The 20,637-nt window shown below is 38.5% G+C and overlaps 1 protein-coding gene across 24 annotated transcripts in view; it reads left to right on the top strand.

The window, feature by feature from the left end:
- The window catches only part of EPB41L3 (erythrocyte membrane protein band 4.1 like 3), a 131,948-nt gene that overhangs the window by 72,257 nt on the left and 39,054 nt on the right, over positions 1-20,637 (top strand). For all 24 annotated transcript variants that reach the window (XM_081873816.1, XM_081873815.1, XM_081873836.1 and 21 more), the window contains exons 3-5: positions 1,145-1,342; positions 17,739-17,843; positions 18,420-18,462. In XM_081873816.1, the coding sequence (XP_081729942.1) occupies positions 1,289-1,342; positions 17,739-17,843; positions 18,420-18,462 (202 nt within the window). In that variant the 5' untranslated portion in view covers positions 1,145-1,288. The remainder of the gene's footprint in view (positions 1-1,144; positions 1,343-17,738; positions 17,844-18,419; positions 18,463-20,637) is intronic.

The raw sequence follows: 20,637 nt of genomic DNA, 5'->3' as shown, positions 1-20,637 counted from the left end.
CTGCACCACCCACTAGTTTTCACAAGCAAATGTAATTCCTCTCACCATGTGCTTTACTATATTCAGTGAAGCCCTGCACTTCCCCACATATTGTGCAACACACAATTCTTTGGCTCTGAAAGCAGATTAAGGCTTTTGGCCAGATTTGATTCATTCTCATGGAGACTTGTTACAATGAAGGAAACGGACTTGGAGGATTAATTTGTGATGGATGTCAGTTCTGCAGGTTGCTGACTTACTATGAAGTCATTTCGAGCTGAATCAGATTTGATTTTTTATGATGGCCAGATGAAAATAAGATTAAATTTCTAAGCTTTAACTAACGTATTACTACATTTCAGTTGCTGCTGAAATGTTGCTTCTGAACTGGTTGTGGAAGAGCTGTGTAGAGAGTTAGCTGCTACTAAAGTGGCAATGGCATTAGAATGTAACTGCCAGGTGGGAAGAGCACACTGTGTTGGCTGGACTATAATCGTCATCCCCTTCTTTCCTGAAAGGGGGCATATTGCATTCAACCATATGTCACATTGGATATTTTAAACTCAGACTCCTTTTTATGCATTATGAATTATCAGCTCTGCTCAGATGTTTAGAAAGTTTGTAGGCATTTTAATTTAGTCTATTTCACTGCAGTTTTTCATAACCTTCTGTATGTTTAAAATTATAGTTGCAAATTCTTAAAAATAGTTTTATTGTTATATCTTTTTTAAAAAAAAACTGCTTTGTGGTTTTTCTACAATCAAGTAGTATATACATTTTATGAAATAAAATAATCAAATCTGATCTCTCTGTTAAATGTAATTTTTGTGTGTGTACCTATGATGAAAAAACTAAATTATTAGAAATATAAAGACTCCTGCAAAGGTTAATATATGTCATATACTGAAATGATTCTTCTTAACACTATACACCATGAATTAGCAGTTATAAAATGGAGCAGCAGTTTCATTGACTAGAAAAGCTTTTCGAAACATTGAATGAAATTTATCTGCACTGCAGTTACGTTGCAGTTTCAAAATGTGGCTCTAACTAGTCCTCTGTAAGGGATGTCTGATTGTACCTTGTGATTCTGAAAGCTCGCTGCAATCGGCCACATTTTTTTAATCTGAAATTAGAACTTAATCTCCCTATGTTCTCTTTGTAGGGCAGTGACAAAGAACGTGAATTTGCTGCTGCAGCAGCAAAACAACTGGAATACCAGCAGTTTGAAGACGACAAGCTCTCTCAGAAATCATCCTCAAGCAAGCTTTCCAGATCTCCTCTCAAGATTGTCAAAAAACCGAAAAATATGCAGTGCAAAGTAATCCTTCTAGATGGCTCAGAATACGGCTGTGAAGTGGAGGTAAATACTGGAAGGGAGGGAGGAAGATTTTTTTACTATATATGATCTAAGGTGTTTATTTGGTGAAGGCTGGTTGCAAAGGAAACTTACTTCTCTTTTATATCAGAAGGAGAGTACCTGTAAGAAAGGAAATATGCTTATAAAAGCATGTGGTTTGTGTGTATTCAGTCTGGAACACTGGCAGTAGAAAACAAAAACAGAAATTGAATAATCCTTCTCCCAAGGCTCTATGTGATAATTCACCTAGCAATTCAGCCTTTCCCTCAAAATATATTTGCCCTTGTGATATTGATGAGCAGTGAGAGTACAGAGCAGCAGGAAACACCAGCAAGGAAAAGAGACAGTAACGATACAGATCGGGAACTACTGGTTATTCTGTACCGCAGTTGGATTCTATAGCTGTGTCTGAATCTATCTGAAGTGTGCTGTTTCAGGCTTTCTATCAGTCAAGAGACTTTTGGTTCACATGCTCTTCAAAGAAAGGCCTGTCTAGAATTTCACACTTTTATTCTCAGGGTATGGATCTTGGTGATAACTGTTCAGAAAGAGCAAGCAGTTTGTATAGCATCAAAGGCATCCTTGTGAGGCAGTGGTAAAAAAAGCCAATTCTGTGCTAGAGATTATTGGGAAATAGACTGGAAATAAAACTGCCACCAAGATTGTAATGCCTGTACAGTATAATAAATATGTGTTGTGGGTGTATTTGTAGTGCTCTCCATTATATATATATATAGAACTGGGAAAAGGTGTAGACAGAGGAAGCAAGGTGATAAAGTGGTTAGACCACCTTCCTAATGAGGAAATGTAGAGGCTTTTTAGCTTAGGAAGAAAGGTAACTGAGTGTGGGGACATGATAGTAGTTTATGAAAAGTATAATGGGCTGGGATAGAGGCTTGTGAAAGTTTGCCTATGTAGAGAAAATGACTAGGGACCTTTTATCTGACAGTAGTAGAATTCAAAGTCACCAAATGAAATTGATTAACAAACAGTTCAGAAGAAAAGTACTTATTCACAATGCTTAGTTCATATGGAAATTTGTGATCACAAGCTATGGTGATGATTACTTTAAAAGGGAAACTTGATGCCCAACACCTTTGACCTAGGAGGCTCTCCAACATTAAATAAAAAGCAAAACACATCCTATTTCTGCCCCAGTGCGGTTAATGCCACTACTCCTTGTTTTGCTACTTTTCTCTGCTTGGACTGAGAGCACCCTTATTTCTTACAAATCAGAACAATGTGAGCAGGGTAGAAGGTCAGGCATCAAGGGAGAAGACAGCAGGGAAATATTTCTCCTGTCAGGAGTCCACCACAGTTCCACCAAATTCTGAAAATAGTGCTTAACATTATTCCTAGACTAAAAGGACAGAACTTGACGATTGGAAAAAAGGGTTAGCTTATAGAACATACATTCCAGTTCTAATGCAAACAAGCTTGTTAACAATTCCTACCTACCTTATTCCTATCCCTAGGGTCTCAAGTGAAGGCTTAGAACAGCTGTGTGTGTAACAAGGACAGGTTTGGGAGACGTCACCTAGCTTCTCTGACATGTCTCAACTGTCAGTGAAGCTGTGTGCTCGCTTGCTCTCTTTCTCTCTCCCCCCCCCCCCCGCCCCGTCCCCTAGATTATGTTAAGGAGAAGGGGCCTTCCAGTTGATGGGCAGCTCATCAGGCACAGCTGTCAAGCCTGCCACATCACATCCTAACGGGGAACTTTAAAAAATGTGGATGAGAGGTGTATCAGTGGCTATTAGCTGCTATAACTAAATGATTTAGTTTATAGGGTGTCTACCACTGAATACCAGTTGCCACTGAATACCAGGGATCCCATTCCAGCCATCCCTAACACATGGCTCAGAATTCAGAGAGACCAATGAGCTGTCTAGGGATGAGATGTCAAGATATTAAGGATAATATAGGTGTCCAGCAGAGAGCATAGCAGGATATGGTGTTGCTTCAATTCTGGCTATGTTCCAACTAAGCAGGTTTATAGCTGGTTTAACTGCTGTACCCCTTCCTGACCTTCTATCAGAGTTCTGATTCTGAGTGCGGGGAGTGGGTTGGTGCTGATGCCAGCCAGTTTGTGTTGATTCCTTCAGAACTGTAGCTTCCTTAAGTGGGATTAATAATTGGACCAGCTCTTCCTCCAAGGTCTCACCCAGAACCTTGCTGGTCCTGCTAGGGGCATATGATGCCAGAGGGGACATAGAAAATAAGAAGAGCCCTGCTATATCAGGCCAAATACAATTTGGTCCAGCATCCTGTTGTGACAGTGTCCAACCAGATCTCAATGGGATGCCCACAAGCAGGAGACAACATGATTGGGAGAGCTGTTTCCTTTATTGCCAGTATCTTGAAGTTTTTTGGTTTTTTTAAAAGAATATTTATTGGGTTTTCCAAGATTAATATAAAAACAAAAAGACAAAAGACAAAAAATGACAAAAATAAAAAAATACAAAATTAAAAAACGATTAAAACAAATACAATTTCCATTACTTATTTCCATTATCTTATTTCTCAGACCTCCTCTCACCTCCCCTTCTTGTATTCCAATTTAAATTATTAATTCAGCAAGTCCTTATATCCAAATTTAAACATCAAATACTTAAACATTACTCATTCTTCAACATTTTTTCTAAAGTCGACCAAAATTTCCCTTCCACGGCTTTCCCCAGTTCAAAACAAATAACAGAACAGAATAAAAATAAAACAAGTTATAATTATATACCCTTTGGATTTCCAAACTCCACCCACCCCTTTCCCGGTTTCAGTCCCCAACAAGTGTTCATCAATTCAATATCTTGTCTAGCCTGGAGATCTCACGTCCGAGGCTTTTAAATCTCTTTCAGTTCCTCTCTGCCGGCCTTTTTGATAGTCCTTAATGTTAAACCCCAGATTTCGGAAAGGCTTCGGCCCAACAGAATCGATATTTTTTCCAGCCAGCCCTCCATACTTGAAAAAAGCGCCTATGGCGTACCCCGACATACTCCTTTCAAGTCCAAATGTCCCCAAAGCTCCGATTTCCACCTTGATCAAATTTGTAATCCTTCGGTCTTCAAATCTCCACAAGAGGGGATCTCTCAGTTTTAGGCTCACCAATTCAGGCCATACTTTCCACATCAGATTGTTATTCTCCTTTGTTGCCTTCATGTCAGGCCACAAATTGTAACTCTCATTTGACATCTGGGTAGTTACAGCTCCTCCTTCCTTCTCTTCAGGAACAGCACATATCTCCTTTTCCATATTCTCATAACATTCAAGTTTCCCTATTTGCTCAGTTGTATGAGCTTCCTGCTTCGAATCCTTATCAACTTCAACAGAATTGTTTACTGCTGAGACCAGAGTTGTGACACTTGTAGCCAAAACATCAATTTCCCCTTGTAATTTTCCCAAGAGAACAAATGTTCTATCCAATTCAGTCTGAATTTTCCCTCCTCCAGCCATTGTTGTAATGTCCTATACCCCCTCTAGGGGGATATTAGTTTCTTAATATTTTTCAGCTCAAGTCCAATAGCCAGTTTATTGTATCAGTCCTTCCTTATTCTCAACAAATTGTAACAAATATAACCAGCAGAAGTAACAGAAACAAAGTTCTCTTTTTCCCTCTGACAGCCAATTTGACAGCTGTCAAACTCCTCAGTACTTCATCAGCAGGCTCTCTCGCGGGACACTCCCGGGTCCGGGGGGGGGGGTGTGAAACTTCAGCTCCCACAATCAATCTTTTATCCTCCGGTAAAATTTCTTATGGTGTCAAACCATGAGGGTTAAAGTCTTTTGGTAAAAGAAAAAAAAGGTCCTCTCGACCTTAGATGGCAAGTTCTTTGCTTTAAGTTATCTACAAAGCGGGGGGGGGGGGACTTCCTTTTTAACCCTTCCCCGCTCGTTCCTAATTCAGAAAAAAAATTTCTTTAAATTCCAAATTCCATATTACTCACGGGTTTTAACTTTACAATCCAATTATTCCAAGGAAAAAGTCAGCGCTCTCCGTCAATGGCTTGCGGCTTCACTCCACAGAAGGAGCAATGAACTCACAGCACCGCGCCGCACCCCGTCCCCGTTCCGAAGCCTTTAAAAAGGCTCCTTCGCGGTTTGGGGGGGCGCAAATGGTGCCCGCCGAGTCACCAGGTTCACAGGCATCCGCGCCTGTGATTTTTAAGGGTCCCCGCATCGCCGCCGCGGACAAGACCCGATCCTGCGGAGCCGATTCCCTCTGGAGCTCGGAGGGAATCTGCCATTAAACGATGGCGCTAACCCGGAAGTCCGCCAGTATCTTGAAGTTATCTGGTTGGCCTTTGTTGAAAACAGGACGCTGAAAATAACAAATCAGTGTATTCATATTTGAGTTTCTCTTCAAATGGAGGGGGAAATCCCAAGTGTGGGTGTGCATTGACAGAGTAATGTAAATGTTGGTCGTGTAAGACTGCAAGATTTTGTTGTGTATAAAGGTCAATAGATTCTCAGCCAAAAATGTGCTTTCTAGGTTTGTCAGCACTGGTAGCAGCATAGGTCAAGAGTCTCTTACAATATAAAACAGGGATAGGATTTCCCTCTCCTTCCTGGAAGGCATGACCAAGGCAAGCAACCAGAACTTTATTAAATTTCTATCCCAAAGGAACCCATGGCAGCAAGCACACAGGTGATAAAACAATTAAAACTTCTAAAAGCAAAACATATCCAACACAGAAACAACTATCCAACACACCAGGTTCAGTTGGGGATGAAGGAACAGAGGCTGTAAAAAGGTCTGTGTCTAGCTTCCTTCACTTCCTTCACTGAATGACATGGCCGTCCACCCCTCCTCCCACAGCACACAATGGTCATATTGTGCCAAGTCAGATTATTTTCTCCTTGAATTATTGGAAAACCTGGTTTTGTTTCATTCTATTCTGTGACTAAGCTAGTTGGTGCAACAAGGACCTCCAATGGAAAGGAAGGGTATTTGTTTCTGTGTAACTAGCCAACCCAGCAGGGAGGGAGAAGAGGAAGCATCTCGGGAGCTTTAAATCTTTAAATCTATAGTTCTGATTGAAATTACGTGCCCTGTGCATTCATGCTGTTATTAAGCTTATGGGGGGGACCCTTAATAGTAGCATGACACCAGTCATGATGAGAATCACATGGTGGTGGTGAGATTTAACCAGCTGAGGAAGCATCAAGTAGGGAAGAGAAGGCTGGAAGAGAAAGAGTGTGAAGTACTTCTGATCCCATCCACTACCATTTCTGCTGCTGCTGCCACCATCCCACTGCTAGCAAATTACCTACCTTTTGTTTGCCTGGCCTGAGATGTTCTTAGCTGCATTGACATTTGAGGTAAACTGTATATTACTGTGTCTGTTACAGTTTTTAATAACCGGATTTAACAAAATATCTATAACTTTTTGCTCATTTTTAATTCTCTTTTTTGAAATGGAGCTTCATGTGGTGGTAAATATGCTCTCATATTGACTGGAAGCAGAATCCACATTTTCTAACAGAACTGTCTTCCCTCTCGAACTCTGCCTTCTATTTACTATTTTACAAGGTTTCTTTCAAGCCCCATTTCAGCCAGATTGGAGTGTGTGGAGCAGGCCCCTGTGAGCACCAGGGAATGCCTGCCAGAGCCGAGTTAACAACTCATGCATTAGAATCTGACCAGTTTGAGTGAATCATGAGTACAATTAGGCAAATTTGCTATTTAATGCTGTTATTTCTAAAACACAAAATATTTTGACATACAACAGACAATCTTGTCAGCATTAGCTTATATTGATAACAAGCTTGTTAAGCTGCACTCATCTTTGTGAGCTTTCATATTAAATTTCTTGTCTATGGATCTTACAAGATTCGAGTACTACCAGCAAATCATTTCTTGCTAATATTTCTCGAACAATATACAGCTTTTAGCTGCCATTCCACCCAACAGACTACAACAGCACAGGGAGAAATGGAAGTGGGCCAACTTGGAAGTGGCTCCTCTTTCCTTCAGCTACCAGCCAGCAGTAGCCATTACAAAGGGAGAGATACCACCTGGGCAAGATTGAAAGTGAGTTAGCAGGGGGACCAGCTCAATTGCGCTTATTTTCTCCCTGGACTGTTCCATTCAATCCACTTATTCTAAAAATTGTGCCTGAATTGCCTTTTCTCTCTTTCCCCCTGTCCATCTCTTTTTATTTAAAATATTTACTGCCCACTCTTAACTGCACAGCAGCTTTAGAGCAGGTTACGGGTTAGAACTTTGAATTCACGCTACAAGGGTTGCCGCACTGGGATTCTTGAGAGAGAGGCTGGAGTAACTAACGTGGGTCTGTTGCATACCAATTGCTTCAGACAGATTATAAAATCATGAGTGGTGTGGGTAGCTTGTATGTGTGAGGATGTGTGTCTACATGTTTGTTTCTGCCCCTGCATGTGTAATTTCATAAAATTTAAGAAACCGTCCTGAATATTACAGTTTTAGTTCATAATACTAGGCCTGCTGAGAGCTCTGTTGCTGATGTCATGAGAAAAGGCCCTAATTTGGTCTGATTCCAAAATGAGGACTAGGTCACCAATCTTCTTATTGGGATTTAGCAATCCTTTGGTTGTTGGGGCTTTTTTCTGTTTAGATTAGTGCTGGCTTTTTAGGATTGTGAGCTCAAGGGTTATTAAAAATAAACTCTTGGCCCCAATAGAAAGTGTGCCATATTATACAATGTCACTGACACTTGTATGATTGTTACTATAATATACAAAAGTGTGAGACATTGATCTGCACACTGAAAATCTATTAGAAGAAGACATTTTAAATGCAGATATAATGCAACTGTGTTGCTGGGTAAATTGTTAGCATTGCCATTTGTCTCCAGCACTATTTTTTTGTTGTTGTTTAAAAGATTAAAGGGTGTGTGTGAAATTAAATGGAAAAATCAGAAACCCTTAACTGAGTATTATCAACACTTTCTAACCGATCATAAGACGTTTATTTATAATGAAGCTTCATTTACATTAATGTGTACTTGCAACACAGAGGCAGTATGAGATTCAGTGGAGGTTGTAGACTGCAATCCTGTACACACATGGTATTTAGTGGGGCTTACATTGGGGTAAACAATGCATAGAATTGTGCTGTACTATTCCTTCATATCATAAGCATCACATTTTAAGCAAGTTTTTTAAATTGCACAGCAAGGATCGTTTTTAATACCGACAGATCCAAACATGCTATATGGAATAAAGAAACAATCTATGATAGAGTAGCAAAAGAATGTGTGTTTAAAATATCTACATTTGTAGTCCACAAATTGAAATTTAACACAGTATTATTGAACTAAGCTCTTTATAAAACAAAAATAAGCTACTCATTGTGCTACAGGCATGTTACTACAGGCCATTATTTTGGATAACTAGAAGACAAGAATAAATGGTTCCCACGTGACATTTTAGGTAACAGATATTTAACATTTTAGTTTGCTGCTTGAATGAGTTAAGCTGTTGCCAGTTGAGTAGCAAGTAGCAAGAAAGGTTGTCACCAAGTTTTTGTTATGGGATTTCTACATTACATGGCAAAACTATTATTGTGGCCTAAGAACAACATGGCCAGAAATGCCAAACGCTACTTCTCTTTGTGTCTTTATGCTTAGAACAAATGAATATTTTATTCAAGATAATTCATTTGCTGGCATGCACGCAATGGCCTGTGAATGAAGAAGGAGAACAAAGGAAAATAGTCTGGAATAAATGCCCTGATAGAAACAAGGTGTTAATTCAGGCCAACAACCTAGCCTGCATGTGTAAGGTTTACAGTGCAATCATGTGCACATTTGCTCAGAAGTAAGAGCCATTAAGTTCAATGGGGATTACTCCCATGAATATGTATAAATTGCCACCTTGCTCTTCCTTACAAGCCACATAGTAAGGAATGTCTGTGCATATGTGAAGCATTTTTTTCCTGACAGAACTGAACCAAGGGTATTTTAGGATTTTGATTAAGAATGTTCAAAGGATTTTCAGCTAACCCTGAGTTTGCAAATCAGTGCCAAAGATGACGCACCAATAGCTGCCTGTGTTGCAACTGTTTTAAAGGAGGGTTCCTTGTGGCAGTACCAGGATAACTCAGTGAATTTTTACAAGTCTTTAAAGTATTGCATATTGTTGTTGTTGTTGTTGTTGTTGTTGTTGTTGTTGTTGTTGTTGTTATTACTTCATTTATTGGTATTTCCATTTCTTAGCGGAATCCAATTAGTTTAAATGTTATTAATCTGTTGACTGCCTGCAGTTCTTAAGTGACAAAACTCATATTTTGATGGAATAATAACTGATAGAAGAACGTTAGCAGTAAGCTCCTTAGTCAAACTTTATCATCCATTCTCAAAGGGTAGGTGTTTCAGCATTCAGACACAAGGCTATATGGTAATTCTGTATTTTCTATATTTGCACTGAGAGAATTCACTACAAGACTATCAGGGACAGAACATTTGCCTTGCATGCAGAAAGTCCCAAGTCTATGAGAACTTGCAAGTCAGTGTAGACAATACCAAGCTAATTGAACAAGCTAATGGGTGTTTAGTCAGTAAAAGTTTGTATATAAGCCATCTTCCTATGTTCTAATGCTAGGGAATGTATATGTGCAGTGACATTTTTACTGCAAGAAATAGTTATGCAACATTGTGTCATAAATCTCATGGGATTTAAAATGAAAATGGGTAGTATTAATCTTGTCACCTGTGTGCACTCTCTCTCACTCACACACACATGAGCAAACCTGCTATTTAGATTAGGCCGGTATAGGATGGGACCCTCCACTATTGTTACAAAAAGGCTATATTAGTATTGGGAAAGGGGGGAAATGCAAATAGAGGCATACTCTGAATGTTCACTCCCTTAAATTTTACATACTGTTCTGCTTGCAAACTCTTGACCTAGACCTCCTGCATTAAGAGCAAAGTTTGGTGGAACATTGTTAGCTTTTCGGGCTTTTAAATGCCTATATCACAAGAAAGGAACTTGTACAGTTAAATTGTTTCTGCCCAGAAGTCAACAGTTCATATGACTGACCTACTGTAAACATTGAAATCAGTCAACTGGAAGTGGTGGACATGTGCTATTACTGTATTCCAGACAAAGTGTTCCTGACAACTGGCTAAACCTTCAGGCTTTTCTTCACTAAAGGAATCATTATAGTTGGTTTAGGATGGGTAAAGTGATGTTTCAAGTTGTTTATATTTACTGCCTGACCCTAGATCAGGGTATGTGATCTGTGGCCCATGGGCTGAATTTGCCCCCCCCCCAAGCGGTTTGGGTGGCTCCCAGGACCCTCAATAATTTGGCATTTAATTGTTTAAAAAATGTTCTGCTGAGGGATACTGTAGGGTATCACCAGTGCTCAGTTTCCCCTACAAAGGCACTTCTCCTTCCCAATGGTACAATTGCAAGGTTTTCGAGCTCAGGAAACAGGAAGGAAAGCTTTCTTTCTTTTCTTTTTTGCAGTAGTACCAAACCAGAAGAGCAGAACAGGTGCCTTTGCCAGGCAAGAATACATTTGAATGTGTTGATTGAATGATTGAACACATTAATTTGTTTTCCTTCTCCATTACAGTGCCGAGGTAGGATTGCCTCACTTCTTAGCACTGCAATTGAGAAATGCTTTCACTTTGATCTAGATGCAGAGCTGAGTAGGAAAGTCTCCCACTCTAGCACTGCTGTGAGAGAGCAGAACCAAAGCATTTTAAAGTCTTCATTGCAGTGTTGCATGCCCAAATGTGTGACTCTGTGTGCATGCATGCCTTCCTGCCTATCTGTATGCTGTGTGTGTACCTCCACACATGTGCATTGGCCACAGCCACCGCTGGTATGTCACCCTCTGAGAGGTGGCCAGTCCTCAATTTCCTTTAACAGAAAAAGGGATAACTGTCCTTGCCCTACATAGACAGGTGTGTGTATTTTTGTGTGTGTATATTTCTTTCTATTTCTCACAGGGTGTGTGTGTGATATGCTTATTGATTCCTCTTTGCTACCTGGTAATATAATGTCTATACTGCATTCTGTTTCTTCTTTCAGTCTGGATGGACCCATGTTCTTATTTAGTCTAGAAGTTTGCTCACTGGCCTACTCCCTTTTGTACGTGGTGTGACCTATTTCTTTACTGATTTCATTTTAGGTCCACTTTATTCTGCATTACACAGTCATCTTCAGCAGCACAGTGCCCACTTCTGGGTGCTTTACTTTAAGATAGATGCAGGAAGTTTGGATGGGATCCATAGAGGGGTAGTGAAGATTCTCACATTCTGGATACCTCTTCCTATGAAAAATTGGTGAAGGGATTTGGCATGTTTACCCTGAAGAGGAAGACTGAAAGGGGAATGACAGCACTCTTTGAACACTTTGAAGGGCTTGTTGCTTCAGAGCATCTATCTATGGTGTAGATTCTTTATTGGTTATATGGCAAATGGCAGGTCCCATAGTTCCCTTTGTAGCTGAGAAACACTCTGTAGAGATTGTCATATAATGAGCCATAGTCTTGAGCTTGTACTCTATTAAACATTCTCCCAGTGCAAAAGTCCGAGACACAAACAGTTTAGGGAGAACAATTAGCTTGTAAAATTGCTTTATCTCTTCATTATTTCTCTGTCCTAAGAAATCCCCCAAAGTATACCCTAGTATTTAAACTGAATAATAGGCATTTATAATAATCCACCAAATGTTTAATTTGTAGTCAATATTTCCTCGCATACTTCAATCATTATTGCTAAATTATGTGGGTGCTGTATATTAAGCCATTTTCAAACCGATACATATCTTCAAAAGCATACATAAAAATGAAGAAAACTGTTTAAGAACTGTGACATTCTTCAAAAGGATACATAAAAAGGAAGAAAACTCTGTTTAAGAACTGTGACATTAAATTATTGGTATTGTAAATGACATACGCATACAGGCAGTTCTCTACTTACACTCTGGGGATTGCACATAAAGTCCAAACCTACTGGGTTCAATGGCGGGTGGGATTCCCAAAGTCATTTTTCTCAGAACCCTGCCCACTTTCCACATATTGATTTAGTTATTTATCTGCCAAGTGCTGAACACACACAAGTTAAATGTGGGTAAGTTGTTAGTTACGTGTGTGTGTGTGTGTGTGTGTGTGTGTGTGTATAGATATTAGAAGACAAATTACTTTATACTAACGAGTTAATGTTTAACATTGTTTGCTGCAAATTGTGATAACCCATATATTTATTTGCAGACTAACAAAGGACTCATCAGTATGACTGTGAGTGTAGTCAAACCTCCTCCCTCTTGTTTCCACTTTTTCCTCTAATGCCATGAGGCTTGCAATGTCTTCTCAGCCTCTGATTTCATTGCTTTTTTCAATGCCAGTGTGATTTGCTCAATATATGAGGTGGTGGGCTCCCAGGGCAGGGTACCATGGTCCTTCAGGCTGCTGTTGGCTATGGGCCAGGATACATTAGTACTAGGCTGTTGGGTGCTTAAGGTTACTTGAGAAAGTTCAGAAGCTGAATTCTAAGGTCCATGGACTAGCTTTAGTTAAACTGATTGCTTTCTTATATTAAACATTTACTTATTCACTCATTTTGTGTATTTGTATACAATTTTTCAGCCAGTGCGGCTCTCAATATAATACAAATGACTATAAAATCAATACAATACAATTTATTGCTAGTTATGTTACAAATGCAAATCATTTATAATATAACCAGCAGTAAATCAGCAGTTAAAATAGATTAAAATACAGCACTTTTTATACCATAGAGGCTTTAAAATTGCAGCTCTTTAAACAAATTGTTGGTGTCAGGGGCCAAACCATTTGAGACATCAATTGTACTCATGGAATTAATATGCACATTTTGTAATGTAAATAGCAGCTTAGGTGAAATGGTGAAGAATTGTCCTAATAGACAGAAGAACAGGCAAAATTGTAAGAATACATTTAAAAGACTTGAGAAGCAAAAGGAAACTGCAAAAGTGATTGGTGAAAGCAATCTGGAACATAAAAATGCTTTGGGACTAAGATCTAGAGCTTGGGGGGGGGGGCTAGAGTCTCTCTTTGTCCATCTCCTTTTCTTTTCAGCGAAGGCAACAATAAATAATGGTTTGGGGTGAATAAATTATTTAGTCCTGTTGCCACCGTTGAATTGTTTAAAAAATAATAATTGAATGGTGTGTTGCCAGACTCTTAATTCTTTCAGGCCTAGAGTTGGTTTGTGCTGTTAGTAGGGAAGGAAACTATTAACTGAAATATAATCCCTTTGGTTCTCTTTAGTTACAGTCTAAATGCAACACAACTGCTGGCAGGACTGAGATCTTACCACAATATTACCTTTACTTAAAGACCTGCACTGACTTCCTCTTTATTACCTGGCCAAATTCAAGGTTTTCCTATTGGTATATAAAGCCCTGAGTGGCTTGAGGCCAGTTTACTTGAAGGATCACCTTGCTCCACATGTACTTACTCAGCCACTTCTATTTTTGGGTCTTTGTTCCTCTTTTGTGGAGCATTGTATCTTTTAGTGTGGCAATATCTGTGCTTCGGAACACTTCTTCTTAGGCAGGCACCCACGCTATATTGTTTCATTTTTATTTCAACAAGTCTACCTAGGCATGCAATTTAGTGTTGCATATTTGTTTTTGTTTTTTAAAAAAGCTGATTTTGGGGGGTGTATCGTTGACAATTATTTTATATTACTTTCTGTATACAGCTTTGATTAAGTAGTTCATACATTTTTTTTCTAAATAAATTAATTAACACGTTTTGGAGATATGTGATATATACATGGTTGCCTGCATATCTGCTTCCAAGAAGCATATACTTTTGTTTGCTTGATCTCGTTATAAGTCAGATGAAGCCACAGTGGAATGTGCACATCAGAAATCACAGGAAGTGCTAATTTAACTGGTATATTGCAAACCATTGTTTTGTGTTCCCTTATCCTCTCCTATCCAACACAATGGGGTTTTGATGGTAATTTGAATTTCAATGTTTGGTCATTTGTTGTATATTTGCTGCCAAGGAATGTGTACCTCTTAAAGTTACATGTTAAAAAAGGCACCTGCCTCCTGCAGGCCTCCAGTAAAACACCTTTAACCAGCAACTGCTTATTGCTTATCAAAGCAGTCAGCTGTTGCCAGCATATGGATTTGCCAGCTGAAACATCTTTGATTTTTGACCTTGCCTGGCTTGTAAATTGACAAGGTGCTGTACTGTCATCATGAAAATGCAAATAGATGCAAATTGCACCCTTGAATTTTAATATAATTCTGAGCCCAGCAATTTTCTTAATAATCTGCCAACAGTCTTTCAGCTAGCACATCTGCATTGACAGATACTAAAATGGACAACAAAATCCCAGAAAAATCAAGTATCACACTTGTTCCTCCAATTAAGCAAGTACCTCTACCTTACTGTCTAATTACACTGTAGTACCGCAAGCTACTGACCCATATTTGAAAACATATGGTGTTAGATATTACCGAAATAGTTCTTTTTAGCATTTATCATGTTCCCTGTTAAATTGATCTGGAACTTCTTGCTAGGTGTACATAAAAGGGTGTTGCAAAGGATTTACAGAAAAACAAACCCACAATCATGGCTCTTGACAATTATCTGTCTTGAATCCCTTCAATTTACATCCCTAAGTGATTGTCAACTAGTTGGTGTTTAGTACAAGCCTTATGTTGGTGAAAACTGAATCTAGAATGTGTGGCAATTAAGGAACACAAAGAGTATCTGTCCCCTGTTGTTTTTCACCTTGGAGACGTTTATTGTTTTTTTAATATTTTTCTCAGTCTTCTAAATGGAGATAATAAAATCTTTTCCCCCTTTTGCAAAATAACCTGGAAACTCAGGCAAAGTTGACAGTTTGGTGGAAAACATAATTTTCTTCTTCCTATGTGCTGCCCATTTCTATCATCCTAAATGGTTTCTTGAGGACTCTATAGATAATTGCATAGTGACTTCCCCCTTTTCATTATTTCTTTCTGAGGAACTTTAATAATTTGAGGCTAAATGTATAGCCTTTGGGGGAAGCTGTGGAATGAAATGAATTAGCATAATTTTGTTTCAGTACAAATTAGTTTAAGAATGGCACTTGTAATGTTGTTGAGATTACTCATTATTTTTAATGCAGATAGTGCATTCCTGTTATGTTTCGTACCTCACGGTTATAAAGCTTTTTGGGTGTTTTTAGGCATCTTCCCTTAACAGTTGGGGCTGTGTTTATGTTTCCTAAAACAAAATAGTTCAGAAATCTCAATCTGAAGGGTGTACAGTCAAAATAATTCCTGGATTTTCTAGAGCATTATATTCAGATATAGCCTGCTTTAGTTGCCCTCACCAAATGAAATGAGGCAGGTAGGCATCAGGAAGAGGGGCTTTTCTAGCAGGGGCACTATGGTTATGGAACATCCTCCCCAGTGAGTCTCTCATGGCACCAGCTTTGTGGTATTTTCATCACCAAAGTCATTTCTGTTCAGCTAGGCTTCCTAAATATCTTATATATTCTGGGCCTCACAGTTTTAAAATTTGTGCTTCTGATTTTGGGGGGTATGAAGAGCTTTGTTTTTGTGGTTTCATGCTTTATTTCATATATTTACATTTCTATTTTTATTTTACTATTCGTTGTAAACCATGCAGAGAGCTAAATGTTCTGGGGTGACATACAAATGCTGAAATCAGTTAAATAATCAAGAGTACACATTACATAATCACTCTGTTTTATAGTGATTAATCTGAAAACTAATATAATATCCCCAAAATTTTCAAACTTCTTTCTGAATAGAAACAGTTTCTTCAAAAAGGTAAATGTACATGCACTGTTAAAGGAAAGCACATGAACTCTTACCACTTAATGTAGATAGCACATATTGTAGCATAAAATATTGATTCAGAAACTCAAAGCAGTTCACCGGAGCATTTTTATGGATCATTGGATATCAGAGACAGCAAGAATCTCGGAGACAGATTGGAGATGAACTCCAGCTTGTAACTGTTGAGAAGAGTGTCAGCGTCCAGCGTTTGGGCCAGTGGGCACGTCTTGCAGTGACATCTGCCACAGAGGACTGAGGGGCATACTGAGAAGTGTCCATAGTTGCATCTCCAATGAAGGCAGCTTGGGAGCTTGAGGTTTGTTTATAGGTTGGCTAAGCTGCAGAGGTGAAGATGTCAAAGGCTGGAGACCAGGGAGCAGTTCGGCTTGATTGTTGATGCTTGTGTCCTGAGTGTGTTATTCTTTGTTAATGCTATCAAAATTCTCAAAATGGTGAATTCAGGCCAGATAACAGTGAATATTATTCCAGATTCCAGATAGCCTTATAAAACCCTTGCCCTGCTTTCATTTAATCCCCTCGGTAAATTATCTCAAAAGTTTCAAAATGTATTTTCATGCTACAGTAATTTACATTTCCTTCAAAATGTTGTCATGCTTATTCATCTTACTAGATAGTAGCACATCTATGTTATCTTGTTCTTTAAACTCTTCCACCCCAACGTATTTCGTCTAGTGGTGAGCAAAGTCCCCCTGGCTCAATCGTAATTGAGTCATGAATGCCGTATTGAAAAAAAGAATTCTTCATTTTAAATTGGCCCATAATGTCTTATTGCAGTGCTGTTTGGAAATTCCTTTGCAAGTGCAGGGAAGGCAATGCATTATCTAGACAACCATGAAATCCTCTCTTGGATTGTGTGCAGAGTTCTTTGATCAAGAGTAACACCACCCCTACCCCTGGGGAAACAATCAGCTTTGGTTTTCCTTAACCCCTATGCATTCACTGTTATAAAAATTACATTTGCATGATGCATATCCTGCCCTTTAGGCATACTTGATGTTCCTAGCCCTGGGACCATGACATTCTAATTTTAGGTAAGTTATATTCAGTTTTACAAAAAGTCCAAGTTAATTTCAGAAATCAGGACAGTTCCACTGAGAGCCAATAAGACGTTAACACTTTCAACTTCTGCATATGTGCTGAAAATAGTCCCTACCATTGGGCCTGTTGCAAATAATATTGAAGAGAACAGACTTGGATCGAAAGCTGCATTTGGGGGAACCCTCTTCCCCCAAAATTCTGCTAATTTCTCCTTCCTGCTGCAGTCTTCCATGTCCCACCCTGTGCCCTTCTGGTTTTGGGGATGTGTTCAGTGTGGAGAAGGGGCCAGGAAAACTGAATTTTGTGAGCTGCGTGGGATGGATCCTTCCCATTATGTTTTCATTGCAATTAAAGTAATAATTTAATGGTAAGGCAACATACCTTGCAACAGAAGGAAGTATTTCAGGCATGGAAAATTCATATTATGAGTCAGTTAATATCAAACTTTTAGCATGAAATTAAATGAATGTTCACTTAATTCTTTTAAGCTGTCTTGATTTTTTTAAAGGTTTGTGTGTTTTGATACTCAAACATTTTATTTCCTATACTTTCTCTGTAGAAACGTTCAAAAGGCCAGGTGCTGTTTGACAAAGTATGTGAACATCTGAACCTGCTGGAAAAAGATTACTTCGGGTTAACATACAAAGATATGGAAAGCCAAAAGGTAAAATTAGAAAAGAATTTAGGAAATTCATAAAGAAGGGATAAAACGGGGGAAATATATCAAATCCAAGCATTTCAGTCTTATTAATGATACTGAGATTGTGTTGTCAGAATCATCAGCCTTCAAAACAGGTCAGAGTGGAGGCCGTAGCATCCTCCTGTCAGCAACAGTGTTGCACTTTTCATAATGGAGTGGGGTCCCTGTCAGCCCTGGACACTGAGATCCAGCTCCGAGGGCCTTCTGGTGGTTCCCTCATTGTGAGAAATGAGGTTACAAGGAACCAGGCAGAGGGCCTTCTCAGTAGTGGCTCCCACACTGTGGAATGCCCTCCCGTCAGATGTCAGAGAGATAAACCATTACACAACCTTTTGTAGACATCTGCTGGCAGCCCTGTATTTGGGAAGTTTTTAATATTTGATGCACAGTTGTGTTTTTATACTTTGGAAGCCACCCAGAGTGGTTGGTGTAACACAGTCAGATGGATGAGGTATAAACAAATGATTAGTTGCTGTTGTTCTTCTTGATGATTTTAAAAACATGTTTGTACATTCAAATATTTTAAATACTTATTTTCAGAATTGGTTGGACCCAGCCAAGGAAATAAAAAAGCAGATCCGAAGTAAGTTGTGCTAAATCATTTTAAAGACATTAGCTATGAGTTTTTAATAGGGATTCCTTCCAGGTAAGTAACATTAGGAATGCTGCCTAAAAGATGTGATTATACCTGTAGAAGAGGTCTATATATCTGTGATTCTACCTTGTATTTTTAAATTTGTTTTTCCACATTTTTACCCAATTTTATACTTCCTTTCTCCTGTTACCAGTGCTTGACATGTAAATGTACTTGTGAACTGCTTTAGAAACCTAAAAGTACCCAGCATAAATTAAGCATCAAGGCAACCAAGTCGAATATTTAAGATCCTTTCTACAAACTTGGTGCAATGCATACACATGGAATTTGCTGTAGCAAACAGATGTCAGTGTTCATTCTCAATCACACTTCACAAATAAAATCTTTCCAGTGGCCAAGTATATGCAAGCAATTACATTTGGTAGGAAGCGTTCTCCATCTGGAATTAAAACATGGTTTCTGGTTTACAAATGTTAATTTATAGTATGAGCGAAGTGGTATACTTGTAATGAGAAATATTTAATAAAATGTTGTAAATGCTTTAAAACATCAAAATTTCTGTAAAGAAATGTCTGCTTTGAATAGCCAAATTATGTAAACCTGTTTTGAAAGCCTAAGCACATGGATTTCAGTTGAACTAGGTTTATATGTGACAGCAATGGTTTCAGCTGCTTGCCATTTTTAAAAATCAGTATTGATATAGTCAAGAAAATGTGCAGTGTTTGTTATGGTAGATTCATCTGATGTAGAATTCTTAGCCAAATGTGAACAATGGTAACTGCAGGAGATTATCCTGAACAGCAAAGTCTAGTCCTGCTCTTGTCAGTGGGAAGAGATGCAGTTGTAGTATATAAAATGCAAAACTTGCTGTTTCAGAGAATTACTTTAGGAACCCAGTATTACCAGACATAAAATATTATTGACTGATAATTTAAGAATGCAAATCATACAAAAAAATTCATTAGCACACAGGATCTCCTTTGGGCTCCTCTACCCTGAAAGGCACCCAGTTATCATTGCAGTTAAAAGTAATAATGTTCAATGGCACCTAAGAAAATTTGGCAAAAGTATGTATACAGTTTTTCTCACCCTGTTTCTTTGTTTTACCCAATGTGGGAAAGAAATATGGACTCTGCCTTTTTTCTAAAATCTGTACAGCACAGCAGGCTTACTTGAAGTCTTTCTTGCTTTTCCCAAACAAATGAATGGAATCCAAACATTTTCCAAAGTAGCTCAGAGATTTGTACACCAGGATTGTTAAGATCTCTGATTAATTGCCATGTAGAAGTCTGTTTTTCCTGAATAAACCAAGAGCTTTGTTCAAGCGAAGGACTTGTTCAAGCAGAAATATATGTAAGGAAGGACCAAGAAAAGAGAGTCTTTGTATTTTGTAAGGGCAGAGGTTCATTCATGTATATAACATTCCAGACCCTAAAGGACAAAACCTGCAGGAAATTTGCACACAATTTAATATATATTGTACTGTCAAGATTAACATGACCCCTCTACTGTCAAGCACACCAAGGCTTCAGTAATGAAACTTGACACACCTTCAACATGCATATTCATCATGACGTGCTAAGTTTAAATAGTTAAAAATAGGATGTTGCAAAGTAGAAAAGTACTTAAAACTGAAATTAAAAGATATACTTTACACAGCTTCTGCTGGTAAGATATATGGCACCTTAGTGGAAGAACTTGGGCAGAATTTCAGTAAACTGTAAGGGATATTCAGAGGTCTAAATAGAAAAATATTGTATGTTGTGTGGAGTCCCCAGTCTACATGTTCATCTGCATTTTATGATTTTGATGGTTCAGGCAGTGACTCTGTTTTTTATATAGTTTTATAGGCATATAGATATTCCTTTTCCGCATAGTGTTTGTATGGTTTAGTCATGGCCTTTGGCTAGTACAATAAAGCTTATTTACTTACCTTAGTGGGCTGAATTTATTATATGTTTTATTTCTAAACATTTCTACCCTGTCTTTCTATTAAAATATTCAAGGCATCTTATAAATAATAAAAACTGCAAGCAAGCAGGAACGTAACAATTACAGTACATGTTTTAAAAACAGACTTACAAGACAAGTTAAAAAGCAGCAGCGGTCGAATCCTTATTTAAAGCAGCATCGTGTTTTTAAAAATTGTGTGTACCTTTTCCA

The sequence above is a fragment of the Podarcis erhardii genome (assembly GCF_964252035.2).
Source record: "Podarcis erhardii genome assembly, chromosome: 8".
NCBI classification, from domain to species: Eukaryota; Metazoa; Chordata; class Lepidosauria; order Squamata; family Lacertidae; genus Podarcis; species Podarcis erhardii.
The sequence above is the reverse complement of the archived record's forward strand: the minus strand, read 5'-3'. Positions and strand labels throughout refer to the sequence as shown.